Here is a 12277-nt window from a genome sequence, read left to right as displayed (position 1 = left end):
AACATACCTTTTTCTATAATTAAAACAACTTGTATCAGCCCCCGCAAAATATCGTCATTTAGGCCCTTGGTCTCTGGCCTCTGGCTGATATTGGTTTGTGGGGCTGATACAGAAAACAGAACAGGTTGCATATTTCAGGACTAAAGAAAACTTATGATTTATTTAAGTTCACTGAATGTCAGTCCCAGCATCATTTTTGCGCGCGCGCGCGTGCTTGTTTTGCTTTCTTAATCGAAAAAAGAAACATTTGAAGTGTAAAAAATGTTTTTATTTTTCTAACTCATTTAAAGATCATTTGACAATTTGTAAACACAACTTCTTTTTGTTCATGGCCTATGGCTCTACTCCTGAACATATCCAGGCGGGTAATTAATAAAGTAGTTGGCGGGACATTTTGGTACCTTACAGCACTTTCCAGCAGCAGGAGGTTCAAGTTTACACGCAGACGGTAAATGAAATTCAACACATCTAAAATACATGTAAAATTTACAAGTAATTTTTTTCCTTCCTTCATTTATTTATTACCGACATTTTTTTCTCGGAAAATCATAATGTATGTACAAGAAAAAATGTCAAAGGAGAAAATGAAAATTACGATGACACTAATTAAAATTAGGAGATATTTTTCCGAAAAGCTTAATATCTTGAGCCTTTAGTATTCCTTACCTACTCTCACAGTTGTAAAATCTGTTATTCTGACAATAACATCTCAATAGACAACCATCATACCACATGTCCCCGAACTGATAAACCGACCCGTCCTTATAAACGCATCCATGGAAGTCACCTTAATCAAGAAAAGACTAGTTAAAGAAATGACAATCTTCTGATTTGATATCGATCGTTTGACAGACAGAACTTTCTTAAACGATTCGTTTTCTTATCGTTAGTGATGACCCTGGTCTTACTTGGTAGGGCTGATGTCGTGTTTATATTTGGTATGTTACAAACTGATTCTGGACAACACTTTCCGTTTTTCTTCACCAAAGAACATCCGGCGGCTGGTTGAATTTGAGGACACCTGTACATCAAGAGGGTCAAATAATATTTTGTACAATAATTTACAATGAATTGGTTCATGATTTTTGCCAGAAAATAGGAGCTAGGTGCATTTTATGATTCTGCACACAATGAAAAAGGTTAAAATCATTATAATCTTAATAAAAAAAAAAATTCAATCTTGATCTAATTTTGTTTTCTTATGTCTTTGAGGTTATATATCTTGTCATTTATTCTAAATATTGTTATTTGGTAGATATATTGTCATTTGATCCAATTGAATATACATGTAATTTAAGAGTTCGGCTCATTGATTATATGATGTATTATATGTGTACATGTATATTTGATAAACTCAAGGTACACATAGGACATTAACGAAGTTAAGAGATGTTACTGTAGTTTGTCTTTAAAAAAAAAAGAACAGTTTCTTGGGCAAATGGGGTTTTTCCTTTCTCAGAATGAAGGGAGATATTTAATTATTTAAATATTCCAGTATCGTTGTTATTTTGTATAATTTTGGTTTACAGTTCATTAATCAAAGAGAAGAAACGTTAAATTAAAACAGCTTTTCATCAAATGTAATTATACAAATGGAACAAATAAGTAATTGATTGTTTTTATGAGAAGTATGTTTTGAATTCAAATTTACAAGAAAGCAAAGTGACGTAAACAATAAATAACATCACGAATTCATGTTGATTTAAAGATATCTAATTTATTTCTGGAATGAGTTTAAGATTTTATACAGCTTTAGTTATGATGTTAATTGTATTGGTTGTATTTTACGTACGTGCTCATGCAGTTGTAATGTCCAGTTCTACCGTTCTCGCATGTGCAGTTGATGGAACAGCCATCTTGCCAAGTCTGTCCTGTCTTGTAAGTCTGATTTTTGTATGTACAACCTCCGCGGTCAATAAGTGAAGCTTAAAACAAAATTATAGATGACTCTTTATATTTCTCATCATCGTAAAAAGGTATTTTTTAATATTACCAAATTATCAAAGTTTCCAAACAATTTTAAAATTTCAAGTTATCATGTACATGAATAACTTTCAACCAATCAGAATACATACAACCACATTGACAGTAATTGTAATAATGAGCATATGAATAATAATAATAAAAAAAAAACTGTGGATATATGACATTTCCCTCACTATCAACACCCTTAACAACTTTAATTGGAACAAAAAATTAAAGGATGGTAGATACATACAGCTTGTTGTGTTCAGACAGACCAACTTCTTACAACATTGACCTGGGACAGTCTCGTAATGACAACTTGGAGGAAGGTGGCTGAACAGATTGCATCTGTAAAAGGTTTAGAATATACAGCCATGCAAACAGGGATTCGTTTGTTCTAATGTTCCAACTACTAGTCTATTTTAAATTCTAGTACATGTACCAATTTCTAAATTAAGTCTCGAATAGAAATTGATTTGGCTATGACCATGTTTATTTCCACCTACAGAGTTGTACAGTGGGTAGTAAGGCCAGCCAAACACGTGCAGTTGTAGTCACATCCGTCCTGCCACCACTCTCCCACAGCATACGACCTGTCCTTGTATACACATTTGTCATTGCCTTGTATAGCCCCACTACCACTGCCTAGAATAGAAAAAAATGTTTGATAACTTTACGTTTTAGTTCACTGTGTTGTAGGCTCATATTCTTCAAACGTAATGCGATTCTTGAAATACAAAATAGTTTTAATTACCACTTAATGTACAGACAACTTTTTTGCAGCAATCCCCGGGAACCGTTTCATAATGACAGGATGAGGGAAGGTTGGTGTAAATAACACAGCTTCAATATTAATCAATTTTTTTAAAAACATGTCATTTCTATGTACATTCTATATTATCAGTCATGTGATTTCCTTTTTTCCGTGTTACAGATATTCTGTAACAAAGATAACATTTCAAAAAGTCAGCGAGAAACTAAGTACTTGCATGAAGAAAAAAACTACTATAATTATACTCACGGCGTCACACACTGGACAATATTGTTTCTCTCGCACGTACATTTATAATCACACCCATCCATGAATGTTTGGCCCCTTGCGTAACTTTTATTTTTATACAGACATCCCTGATCTAGATTCAAAGAAGTATCTATTGGGCTCGCCGATTGATCTGTCGGTTAAAAAGTGCTTTAGTTATGCATTGTGTTTACTTATTTAAAAATAGGCATTAAGAAGTATATGACTAATAAAGTTGAAGGTATGCCATTTTTTCTTATACATGATGTCTAATCAAAAAATGTTCTTTTATACAATAGAACATTCTTTGAACTCATTTTCAAAGAATGGACTTTTGCCTAAAGGAACAATTTTAATTTGTTTAAAAGTCAATTCCTTGAACTCATATTCAAAGAATTGACTTTTTTCTATAAGAACATTTTTATGTTTAGGCATAAGAAAAACATCATCAGTTTTAAATCTTTATAAACACTGTAGTGTAATCGAACAAAGTGGATGAAAATGGGGTTAAACTGATGCATCTTATACATTCATATCAAGATTTGTAACTTGTCTAATACACGTATGTTCATACTTACTATAACTACATAAAACTCGTTTACAACAATCGCCAGGAACAGGTTCCAGCCTACAGTTGGTTGGCAAATTGGAATACACCGCACAACTAGATATAATACATAGATTTAGATGAAAGAAAGCAAAACATTGTTGAAAGACGATACATGTAGTTTGCTCATAAGATATTATTGGTGACTATGGATTAAATTTCAAATATCAAATAATTTAAAACATATATCTTGGAAAATGCTTGGAAGATGCTTAATCTATGTTACTTTTTATGAGTTTTGAATCTGAAGTGAAAAAAAATAAACCGTTGATGATTGCATATCAATTAAAAATGACTTAATCGCGTCATTTTCCTCAAATCCTGAAAATTTCTATAAAATAGTAAAAAATTTAAGCTGTTTCCCCCAAAATTTTGCACTGTCCCTACCTCTGATCTAAAATGTTTTTAATTATAAGAAAAATAATGAGAGAAGTATTTTAGAAGATTCTTATCTAGGAGAACTTCTTTTTTGATCGCAATGTGGGATTGTACCTTAGTTATTAGCTGAAGATGCTAAAATCCATCCATTTTCTTTTAAAATTCAAGAATATTGCAATTTCACAATAGCTTATTTCACAATAGATAAACTCTCAAATAAATTTTTAAAGGAAAAATAAAGCAGTAAGTTTGTACTTTATATTGATGTTTAAAAAGCAACATTGGGACTTCGTCAGTTAATTTGTATAGGGACAAGGTCATTTGATGGAGTTATTGAAGCTAGCTTTTAATAGTCATAAAGATAATTGGATTGTAAATTATTATTAAAATGATGAAAATTTGTTAATGTTTCTTTTCTCTAAAGATGAGTAACGTACGGTTGCACACATTGTGTAAGACCCTCATTCGTACACGTGCATCTATAATCACATCCATCTAACCAGGTTTCTCCTACAGCATGAACTTGTCCTTTATATGTACAACTTCCATTGGTCAGTGCTATTTGAGCGCTTTGGGTGGTTGCAGGCTTTTTTGTTGGAACTGATATGTCACCTTTTCATAAGAAAGTTTTTCAATGGTTAGTGATAGTTGGCTCTGTAAAGGAGAAAGGCCGAAAACTGTCCATTCTGTGAGAGAAAGAACTAATCGAGGGCCGTAGTCCCGAGATTAGTTCTTTCTCTCACAGAATGGATAGTTTGAGGACTTTCTTCTACTTAAAACATGCTAGTATTTATATAAGAATGCAACTCGTCAAAATTAGTTTATATTTTGCGTTGTAAAGGCAAACATGTTTCCCTCCGCTGGAAAGAAAATATGACAGAATCGAAATCGAATTGTTGAAACCAAAAGATGCATAAAACCAGTGATATTTTGACCTGGAATCAGAGAATAGTAAGCGTAAAAGAAAATATTGTCCAAACTTTGATCCAAACTTCATCGACGACAAATACATGTACAGATATTTCAAACCGGAGATGTTACTTTTTTAATATTAATTGCAGCAGTGTAAAGGTGAAATGCAAATTGTGTTCCGAGTGTTGGATAGCCATGAGCCAAGCTTCGACCTGAAAATGTATTTAAAATCAAATCTGGAAATGTTTCAATTTTATTTTCTACCGAAATATTCACTACAGCATTGTAGTTTTCATTGTGCAAACTGTTTTCTGGGTGATGGACTTAATATTAGCCAACTTCAAGCTTAAAATGGATTCTTCTCGAGGGAATGATACTTCCAAACTCTTAATCAAATGTGTGAAAAATGTTTTCAGCATTGAAATAATGTGCACTATTCATGGCTTTAAATGTGTAAAATCAAACAGATGCGATGCAGACACTGTGTTCTGGATTAACTTAAATCTCCAAGTTCTTTTTGTTATTTACATGTACATTAAATCATATTTAATGTATTTGTTTTTGTTTCCCTCTTGTGCACATGCCAAGGTTTACCTGTAACTCTCCATTCTGTTTGTTTTAACTGTCCATTCTTTTTGAAAAAACTGTCCATTCTTAAAAAGAATGGACAGTTTTCCAAAAAGAATGAACACTTGCAGGTGACTTAATGGATTTCTAGAGGAGTTAGCTCAACACTAAGTTATAGAATGGACAACCCAAACAAAAGGTTTACGTCATAATCATGTTTTAACATACATTTAGAGTTTTTTTTAGTGGAAAACATAGAATAGAATATAGAATTTTAGCTACTCTCAATTGTTTATTAGCGTTCATAATTTGATAAATAAAAATTTAAAGTTACTCACTGCACAGTCCGCAATAACTTGCACAGTGACTTTTGGCCCATGTCAAATATGGCGCCACACAAGCTTGCTTCCCATATTCTGAACAATCTGATATTGCATCATTGCAACTGGGAGCTATGGTAGAATTAATACTTTTGTAAGAAATGTAATAGCCAAACAATACCACCATTGTGTTTTGAATACTTTTTGTTTGAAAATATAATTCAAAGGTAAATTCAATATTACGTAGAAGAAAAACATACAAATGTAAAGATGATAAAAAATCGTATTTTATACACATTTAAATGTACTTACTACAAAATCCACAAAAATTTGCGCAGTTTTTCCTTGCCCAAGAGTCGTACGGTGCTTTACAGGCAGATTGAGTATATTCAGCACAATCAGGTAAAAGGTCACGACAAATACCATTGCATGTGCTTAATGTAGCTAGAATATAACAACAAAGAGCACATTTGCACAATCCTCCAATTACTGGCAGAATTTAGATGTTCCATTAATTCTATTTAGTTGTGTAACAATGAAATGGCTAACACAGATATAAATTTTCTTTGAGCAAAGTACATTTCCGTTTTTGAACATTTGCAAAAGAAAAGAATGTAACGTTTTACTTACCTGTGATCAAAAGAATGCTTATTGTGAATTTTATCATTTTTATAAAATAGTACACGATCACTTAACACAAATTAAATGCACAAATTAAAGGTTTATCAAGGACAATGTACCTTATCAGTTGTTCAGACAACCCACTTAAAGATAAAGTATGTCAATGTCTGTATGGATGCCATTTTAACTAAGACAATCTTTAATCTACTAAGTAGCCAGGTTTTTGTAACACTTTTTCACTCAACTTTTGAAGATCTCATAAAACGATTTTCTGTCCACTTCAGTGTAAATGTTTGACCTTTACTGCATTGTTTGCATAGTAATCCGTTAAATGTGTTCTTATATATTTCAAAAAGATTCTTAAAGATGAAACATTTTTTTTAAATACTTCATCCAAGACCCTTTAAATACTTGTCTTCTCTTCTACCGAAATGTGGATTTATATAAAAAAAAAAAACCCAATACATATTAGTCACTTTAATTCATATATCGACTCGACATATCCACAGAAACTCAAAAATAAAATACCACAGAGTTGCAAAATTTGTTTCATTTTTGGATTCCTTTTTATATCAACTGCATATGTTAATGACAAACAAGTGAAACGAAAAACAACTGGTGGACACATGTGCTATTTCACTGATAACTTTTCTTATTTATGTAGTATCATTCCACTATCACCTGCATGTAATGTTTATATCTCTTAGATAATGAATTGGATACAACAATTTGAAACCGAGGACGGCTACTGACAAATAAGGTGTTGTTACAGGGTTTTCCACAGTTTCGTTTGAATTAAGTTAGCATTTTTGAATTTTATGGCTATAATGACCTTGTTTGCAAACAGAAATTTTTCTTCCATTGTTTGTTCGTTCCCTGAATTACGTGTGTTTTATACTACTTGTAATGTTTTTCGTTAATTTTGTCTACAGCTAGAGTACTCAGTTAACACTATCAGTACAAGGGCTGACGGCGGATATGACCAGTAGAAGAGGGTAATTCGCTCCTCTCAGGCACCTCATCCCACTTATTGTGTTTTCAATGCTCTGTTCACGTTTCAAATTGTTTACAGGATTAATTAAATGGATTAAAGTTATTTTTTTTACCTTTTTATTTCAATACAATTTCCAGATTTTCCGGGACATATTCGCTCCGTTTGACGCTCTAATGGGACGTGCGTAACTAACTAAAGTCTTTAATTCAGTTATCTCAGTTTGTGATTCACATTTTAAGTTTTTCAATGGAAATTGCAAAGATTATACTGTTTTATGGAACTTGTCAATAAAACAAAAGGGTTTTTAAAAATATTTATTTTCAAAAAAATGCAGTATAAAAAACTATAAGACAATGATTCATGTCATTTAGAATACATATCAATTGCACCTGTATGCATGATTATCTACAATACTTATATTATTTAAAACCAATAAACAAGTGCACACAACATTAGACAATGTTTAAAGATGATGTAATAATGATCTGGGTTACGAGTCCTAACTGCACCTTCAATCTGATTCCAACCTAAAACAAATCACAAGTCCTTCTTCTTGTAGGTACAAGTCTTATCAAAAGTCTTGCATCACTCTAGTATATATCCTGGAGGGTAGTTGTAAGGGTAGGACGCTGGACAGTTGGGTACCTGACAACATTTACCTGCAGGTGCGGGGTCCAGGTGACAGATTTTTGGAAGTAGTAAGTCCAAACATCTGTGTTATATTGAAAGACATTTAAAATAGTTTCGCAAAAATTGAATATAGAGAAACACAGAAGTTTTATATGGTATTTTTAATAATTAATTTATAGTAAAAAAAAAATAGATCACCTTGGCTGAGATGTATAATATCCCGTGGCTGCGTCTTTACAGTTTATTGTGAGACTACATCCATCATGCCACTCGTCGCCTTCCTCGTACACGAGTCCGTTGTAGCGACACCCAGCAACTGAAAGAATTTTTATTTCCAATTCATAAATCGGTAAATATCTTTCTTGAAAATTATTTTAACAGTGACATTCTTAATTGATAATAATAGTTTTACAAAAGAAAGCAATGCAGTAAAAAAAAAGAATACGGAAATTTATGAGGTACTATATATGTACATGTGTATTTAAGAATTCCCCTTTTCTCTTTTTTTTTTTCTCATGACAGATGGCCAGGTGTTAGTCTGATTATCTTTTGTTTCTTTTTCCGTATGCTTTGCTATTTCGTCTTTAATATGTGTGGTTTTGTTTTATTTTTTGTGCGTTTCATCTTATGTGTACATTTGATTCTTAATTGCTTTCTAATCACTTGATTTCTAGACAAATATAAACAACTTCGTTCAGAGAAGAACATAGTGTAAAATGTTTGAGAGGGAATGCATAAATTTTGATACCGTTTGTTTCACTAGCCTTGTGTAGGTTACACACAGATTCAGGACAACAGCTGCCATTTCTTTTCACAATAACGCAACCATCTGCTGGTTTTACATCCGGACAACTAAAGGTAAATTTATGTGATGATGTACCATAATTGCAAGGAACTGAATATTGGTAACTGTTCAAAACATTAGTTGTCAAATACAAATTTTGCAACTGTATTTATTGCTTTATATGGACAAGACAAAATTTAAATTTGCGCATGCTCACGTGTTAACACATTTGTACTGTCCAGATCTTCCATCCACACAAGTGCAGTTGACAGAACAGCCATCAGTCCATGTGTCTCCTTGTACATACTTCCTTTTGTTGTAAAGGCATCCCGTATCACCTATAACTGGGGCTGTAAAGAAAAGTAAGACATGGATGTACGATGAAAATCTCAAATGAGCCTTCGACGCTATTGTATATAAGAGATTTGTTTTATCGAAAGTTAGAGGGACTTAAACATTCCCGTATCTTTTTTTCATGAGGATAACTTGTTTATTTTGTTCCATTTTACTGGATAAAATTTATAACAGTTTTTCCCATATCTTACTGTTAGGATTGCCCGAACAAACAAGCTTTCTGCAACACTGTCCATCGATGGCTTGGTAGTGGCAATTAAGAGGTGGATTTATAAATGTAGGGCATCTGAAAAATAAATGGATAAACCATCTTCTTTCTACATGTATGAACTGATATTGGTTAATATTTCTCTGCCTCCAAAAAAGTAGCGTCATAGTATATTTATTCAGAATGTGTAATGAATGTACACATGTATGTAAAATTAGTTACACAGTTGCAAAAGTATTCCATAATCTTTTCAGCCACATTCATGTACATGCAACAGAAATGTATGCTGCAGAGATGATATATGGCCACTTGGCCCATTGGTCTTTTTAATCCTAAGGCAATTATAAAAATTAGAAGCTTTTTTGTATGATTATTTAACTCATCCTTCTCATTAACATCATTCACAGTATATCACATATTTTTGTGCAAAAGAAAGGCAAGATTGTTGCTGCCAGGTAACTTTAACCTTGTTTGAGATTTATGAAAAAAAAAACATAGTTTGCGAAAAGGTCTAATTTGTTTTATGAGCAAAGTTAAAATTTTTTCGAATGAATGCTAATTTTTCAAATGCATGTACAAAGTTCAGCTTACGTAGTTTTGCATCGATATGCCCTCCCTGCCTCACAGGTACAGTTGTACTGACAACCATCGTTCCATTCCTCCCCGAGTTGATAAGATTTACCCCTGTATAAACAGTCGGTTTTGGCAACTGCCTGAGTAGTTGGGGATGTAGCAGATGGAGAAACGTTAGCGCCTTCAATTATTATCAAATAAAAAAAAGTGTGGGGAGGGGAGTTTCGGATTTTAAAAAATGTATCTCAGTGTAACTACACTGTTTCCAATCAAAACAGCGACATGTTTATCTCATATTTTTTGTCGTAAAGATGATCATTCATACATTTGTTAAAACAAAATTTAAAAGATGTTTATTAACAAGTGTTTATCGTGAGAAAATTCAAAAATGTTCAACAACTTGGTCTTCACAGATTGTTTGTATTTAAAGAGATAGCGATTACTGATATTTAACCCTACCGCAATATCCACAGGTTTTGGCACAGTTTTGTCTTGCCCATGATTCATAAGGTGCAACGCACGAAGACTGACCATAATCCTTACAGTCAGAAAGCTGGTCAGCGCAGGCAGGGGCTGTACAATACAGAATTGTTAGTGTTTAAAAAATGTTTATAAAAATCCAGAATTCCATTAAATGAACAAACTTCGAATTAAAAGAATCTTCTGAATAATTTATTCCATAGTAATGTTGAAATCATATATGTTTCATCAGCAGAAGCAGGTTATTTCCCGTATTTGAAATGTTACAGTTAGTGTTTTTATTCATTTTATTAACTCTAGGAAATCAAATATTGGTAATTTGTATTTGGATATATTTCAATGTTTCTTTCAAAAGTTAAAGAAAAAAATGTATTCACTTCGAACAAATTGACATTTCGTTGAAGTTAAAGAGCTGTTAAAATGCATTTAATGAATCAAAAACAATTTTTCTCATTTCGTCATTGAGTCTCATTAACATTATACATATATGTTAATTTATGATCTCTGTGACCACAGACATATGCACGATTCCTCTACTTATGCAAAAACCAACGAATTTTGCACAATTCTTCTTCTTACTACAGAAAGCACGGAATCTTGCACATTAGACTTACTGCAGAAATTACAGAATCGCGCACAATTCTACTTACTGCAGAAACCACAGAATCGCGCACAATTCTTCCTTCCCCAGGATTCATATGGAGCTTGACATGCACTTTTTGTGTACTCATGGCAGTCCGGAAGTACGTCACTACATGTGTCACCCTGACCTTTACTTCCGGTCAGTGTCACTGCAATATCATATAATTTGTACATTGGTAGCAACATGAACGATTATAATTATTAAACTTTTAAACTAAAAAGAAATACATATCTTTTTACTAATGAACCTTACCTAGTGTCAAGATCATGCAAAACAGAAGGGAATCCATTTCTTCGTTTCAAAATACTTTGCCTCAGTAATATCAGAACAGCTTTCCGTTTTATACGGGCTGGCTTATCATAATTTACTAAAGATGACCCGAAATGGCAGGAAAATTGGGTCAAAGAGTGTAATCTTCGAAAGATAAATATCCGGTCACATCGTTTGGGTGACGATGTCCTGTTTGCCAAGTTGCATTTTCTGGTGTACTTGATATTCCATGTTTGCACTAAGTTTTCTAAGGTATTTTAGTGCCTTTTCCATTGTATTTATGCAACTTGAGTTAATAATCAAAATAAAATAAAAGATACAATTATCAAGAAGATGATATTCCTGGTGAAATAAAGAATTTATATTCAGATTCATTTGATAAAGAAACCACCCAAAATGAATCTTCAATTTATTCCCATTATTTACTATTTTGTAGTGATGCGTAAACCACCTATTTATGTACATTATATTCCTCTAAGTTGGCTGTTACTACGTATCTTTAGAATGTTCGTCTTCTGAGGCTAACATGGGTTATCGGGTGGGTGTATTTTTAGCAAGAGAAGCTATTTATGATGTTGATTATCCATTTATTTGAACACGTCTATCACTGTTCCTTTCATATTATTCAGGGACTAATTTTAGGTCTCAGTCGAAATTATTCATCGTTTATAAATTATTTTAGGTTCAATCTCCACGATACTTGATGGAGGGATTGTCTGCTTTTTTTTTTATTTTGTTTAGCTGTCCTCATTAGAATAAAAAGATTTAATCATATTTTATTGAAAGTATAATTACACTGATGCCAGAATAAACAGCATCGAATTTGTATCCGAGCTTAATACTATTTCCATTTTGAAGATTTTTTCCGGAAAGATTTACTCAGTAACAACCAGAGTTAACGGTAATTTCCCCTTGCCGGAAAAGGAATGAGTATCCAATTAAAGCAATGGTCT

The 12277-nt window shown here is 32.7% G+C and overlaps 2 protein-coding genes across 2 annotated transcripts; both read right to left on the bottom strand.

The window, feature by feature from the left end:
- Positions 1-294: 294 nt before the first annotated feature.
- LOC134253937 (putative epidermal cell surface receptor) lies at positions 295-6517 on the bottom strand. The gene is made up of 13 exons (XM_062736510.1): positions 6398-6517; positions 6080-6211; positions 5786-5899; positions 4406-4580; positions 3562-3647; positions 2987-3137; positions 2720-2808; positions 2472-2610; positions 2219-2313; positions 1793-1925; positions 909-1021; positions 667-787; positions 295-468 (listed from the first exon to the last, which is right to left on the bottom strand). The coding sequence occupies exons 1-13, from the start codon at positions 6432-6434 to the stop codon at positions 342-344; spliced, it is 1512 nt and encodes a 503-aa protein (XP_062592494.1). The 5' UTR covers positions 6435-6517; the 3' UTR covers positions 295-341.
- Positions 6518-7948: 1431 nt separating this feature from the next.
- Positions 7949-11431, bottom strand: LOC134253940 (kielin/chordin-like protein). The gene is made up of 9 exons (XM_062736516.1): positions 11307-11431; positions 11062-11202; positions 10391-10504; positions 9950-10112; positions 9342-9436; positions 9014-9146; positions 8761-8864; positions 8211-8328; positions 7949-8094 (listed from the first exon to the last, which is right to left on the bottom strand). The coding sequence occupies exons 1-9, from the start codon at positions 11341-11343 to the stop codon at positions 7968-7970; spliced, it is 1032 nt and encodes a 343-aa protein (XP_062592500.1). The 5' UTR covers positions 11344-11431; the 3' UTR covers positions 7949-7967.
- Positions 11432-12277: the final 846 nt, after the last annotated feature.

The sequence above is a fragment of the Saccostrea cucullata genome, unplaced genomic scaffold, assembly GCF_032062105.1.
Source record: "Saccostrea cucullata isolate Sc308-1 unplaced genomic scaffold, CSIRO_AGI_Scuc_v1 ctg194, whole genome shotgun sequence".
Classification (NCBI taxonomy): domain Eukaryota; kingdom Metazoa; phylum Mollusca; class Bivalvia; order Ostreida; family Ostreidae; genus Saccostrea; species Saccostrea cuccullata.
This window is presented reverse-complemented; position numbering and strand designations above follow the sequence as displayed.

What these genes read in the sequence shown, in the direction of transcription:
- LOC134253937 (XM_062736510.1), bottom strand. Translation starts at nt 6,434, where the DNA reads ATGATAAAATTCACAATAAGCATTCTTTTGATCACAG. An exon ending in CTTACACAATGTGTGCAACC is followed by an intron (nt 3,648 to 4,405) that starts GTACGTTACTCA and finishes TATTATATCTAG; the next exon opens with TTGTGCGGTGTATTCCAATT. An exon ending in AGTTGTCTGTACATTAAGTG is followed by an intron (nt 2,611 to 2,719) that starts GTAATTAAAACT and finishes TTTCTATTCTAG; the next exon opens with GCAGTGGTAGTGGGGCTATA.
- LOC134253940 (XM_062736516.1), bottom strand. Translation starts at nt 11,343, where the DNA reads ATGGATTCCCTTCTGTTTTGCATGATCTTGACACTAG. An exon ending in CAAAACCTGTGGATATTGCG is followed by an intron (nt 10,113 to 10,390) that starts GTAGGGTTAAAT and finishes TAATAATTGAAG; the next exon opens with GCGCTAACGTTTCTCCATCT. An exon ending in GCATATCGATGCAAAACTAC is followed by an intron (nt 9,437 to 9,949) that starts GTAAGCTGAACT and finishes TTTATTTTTCAG; the next exon opens with ATGCCCTACATTTATAAATC.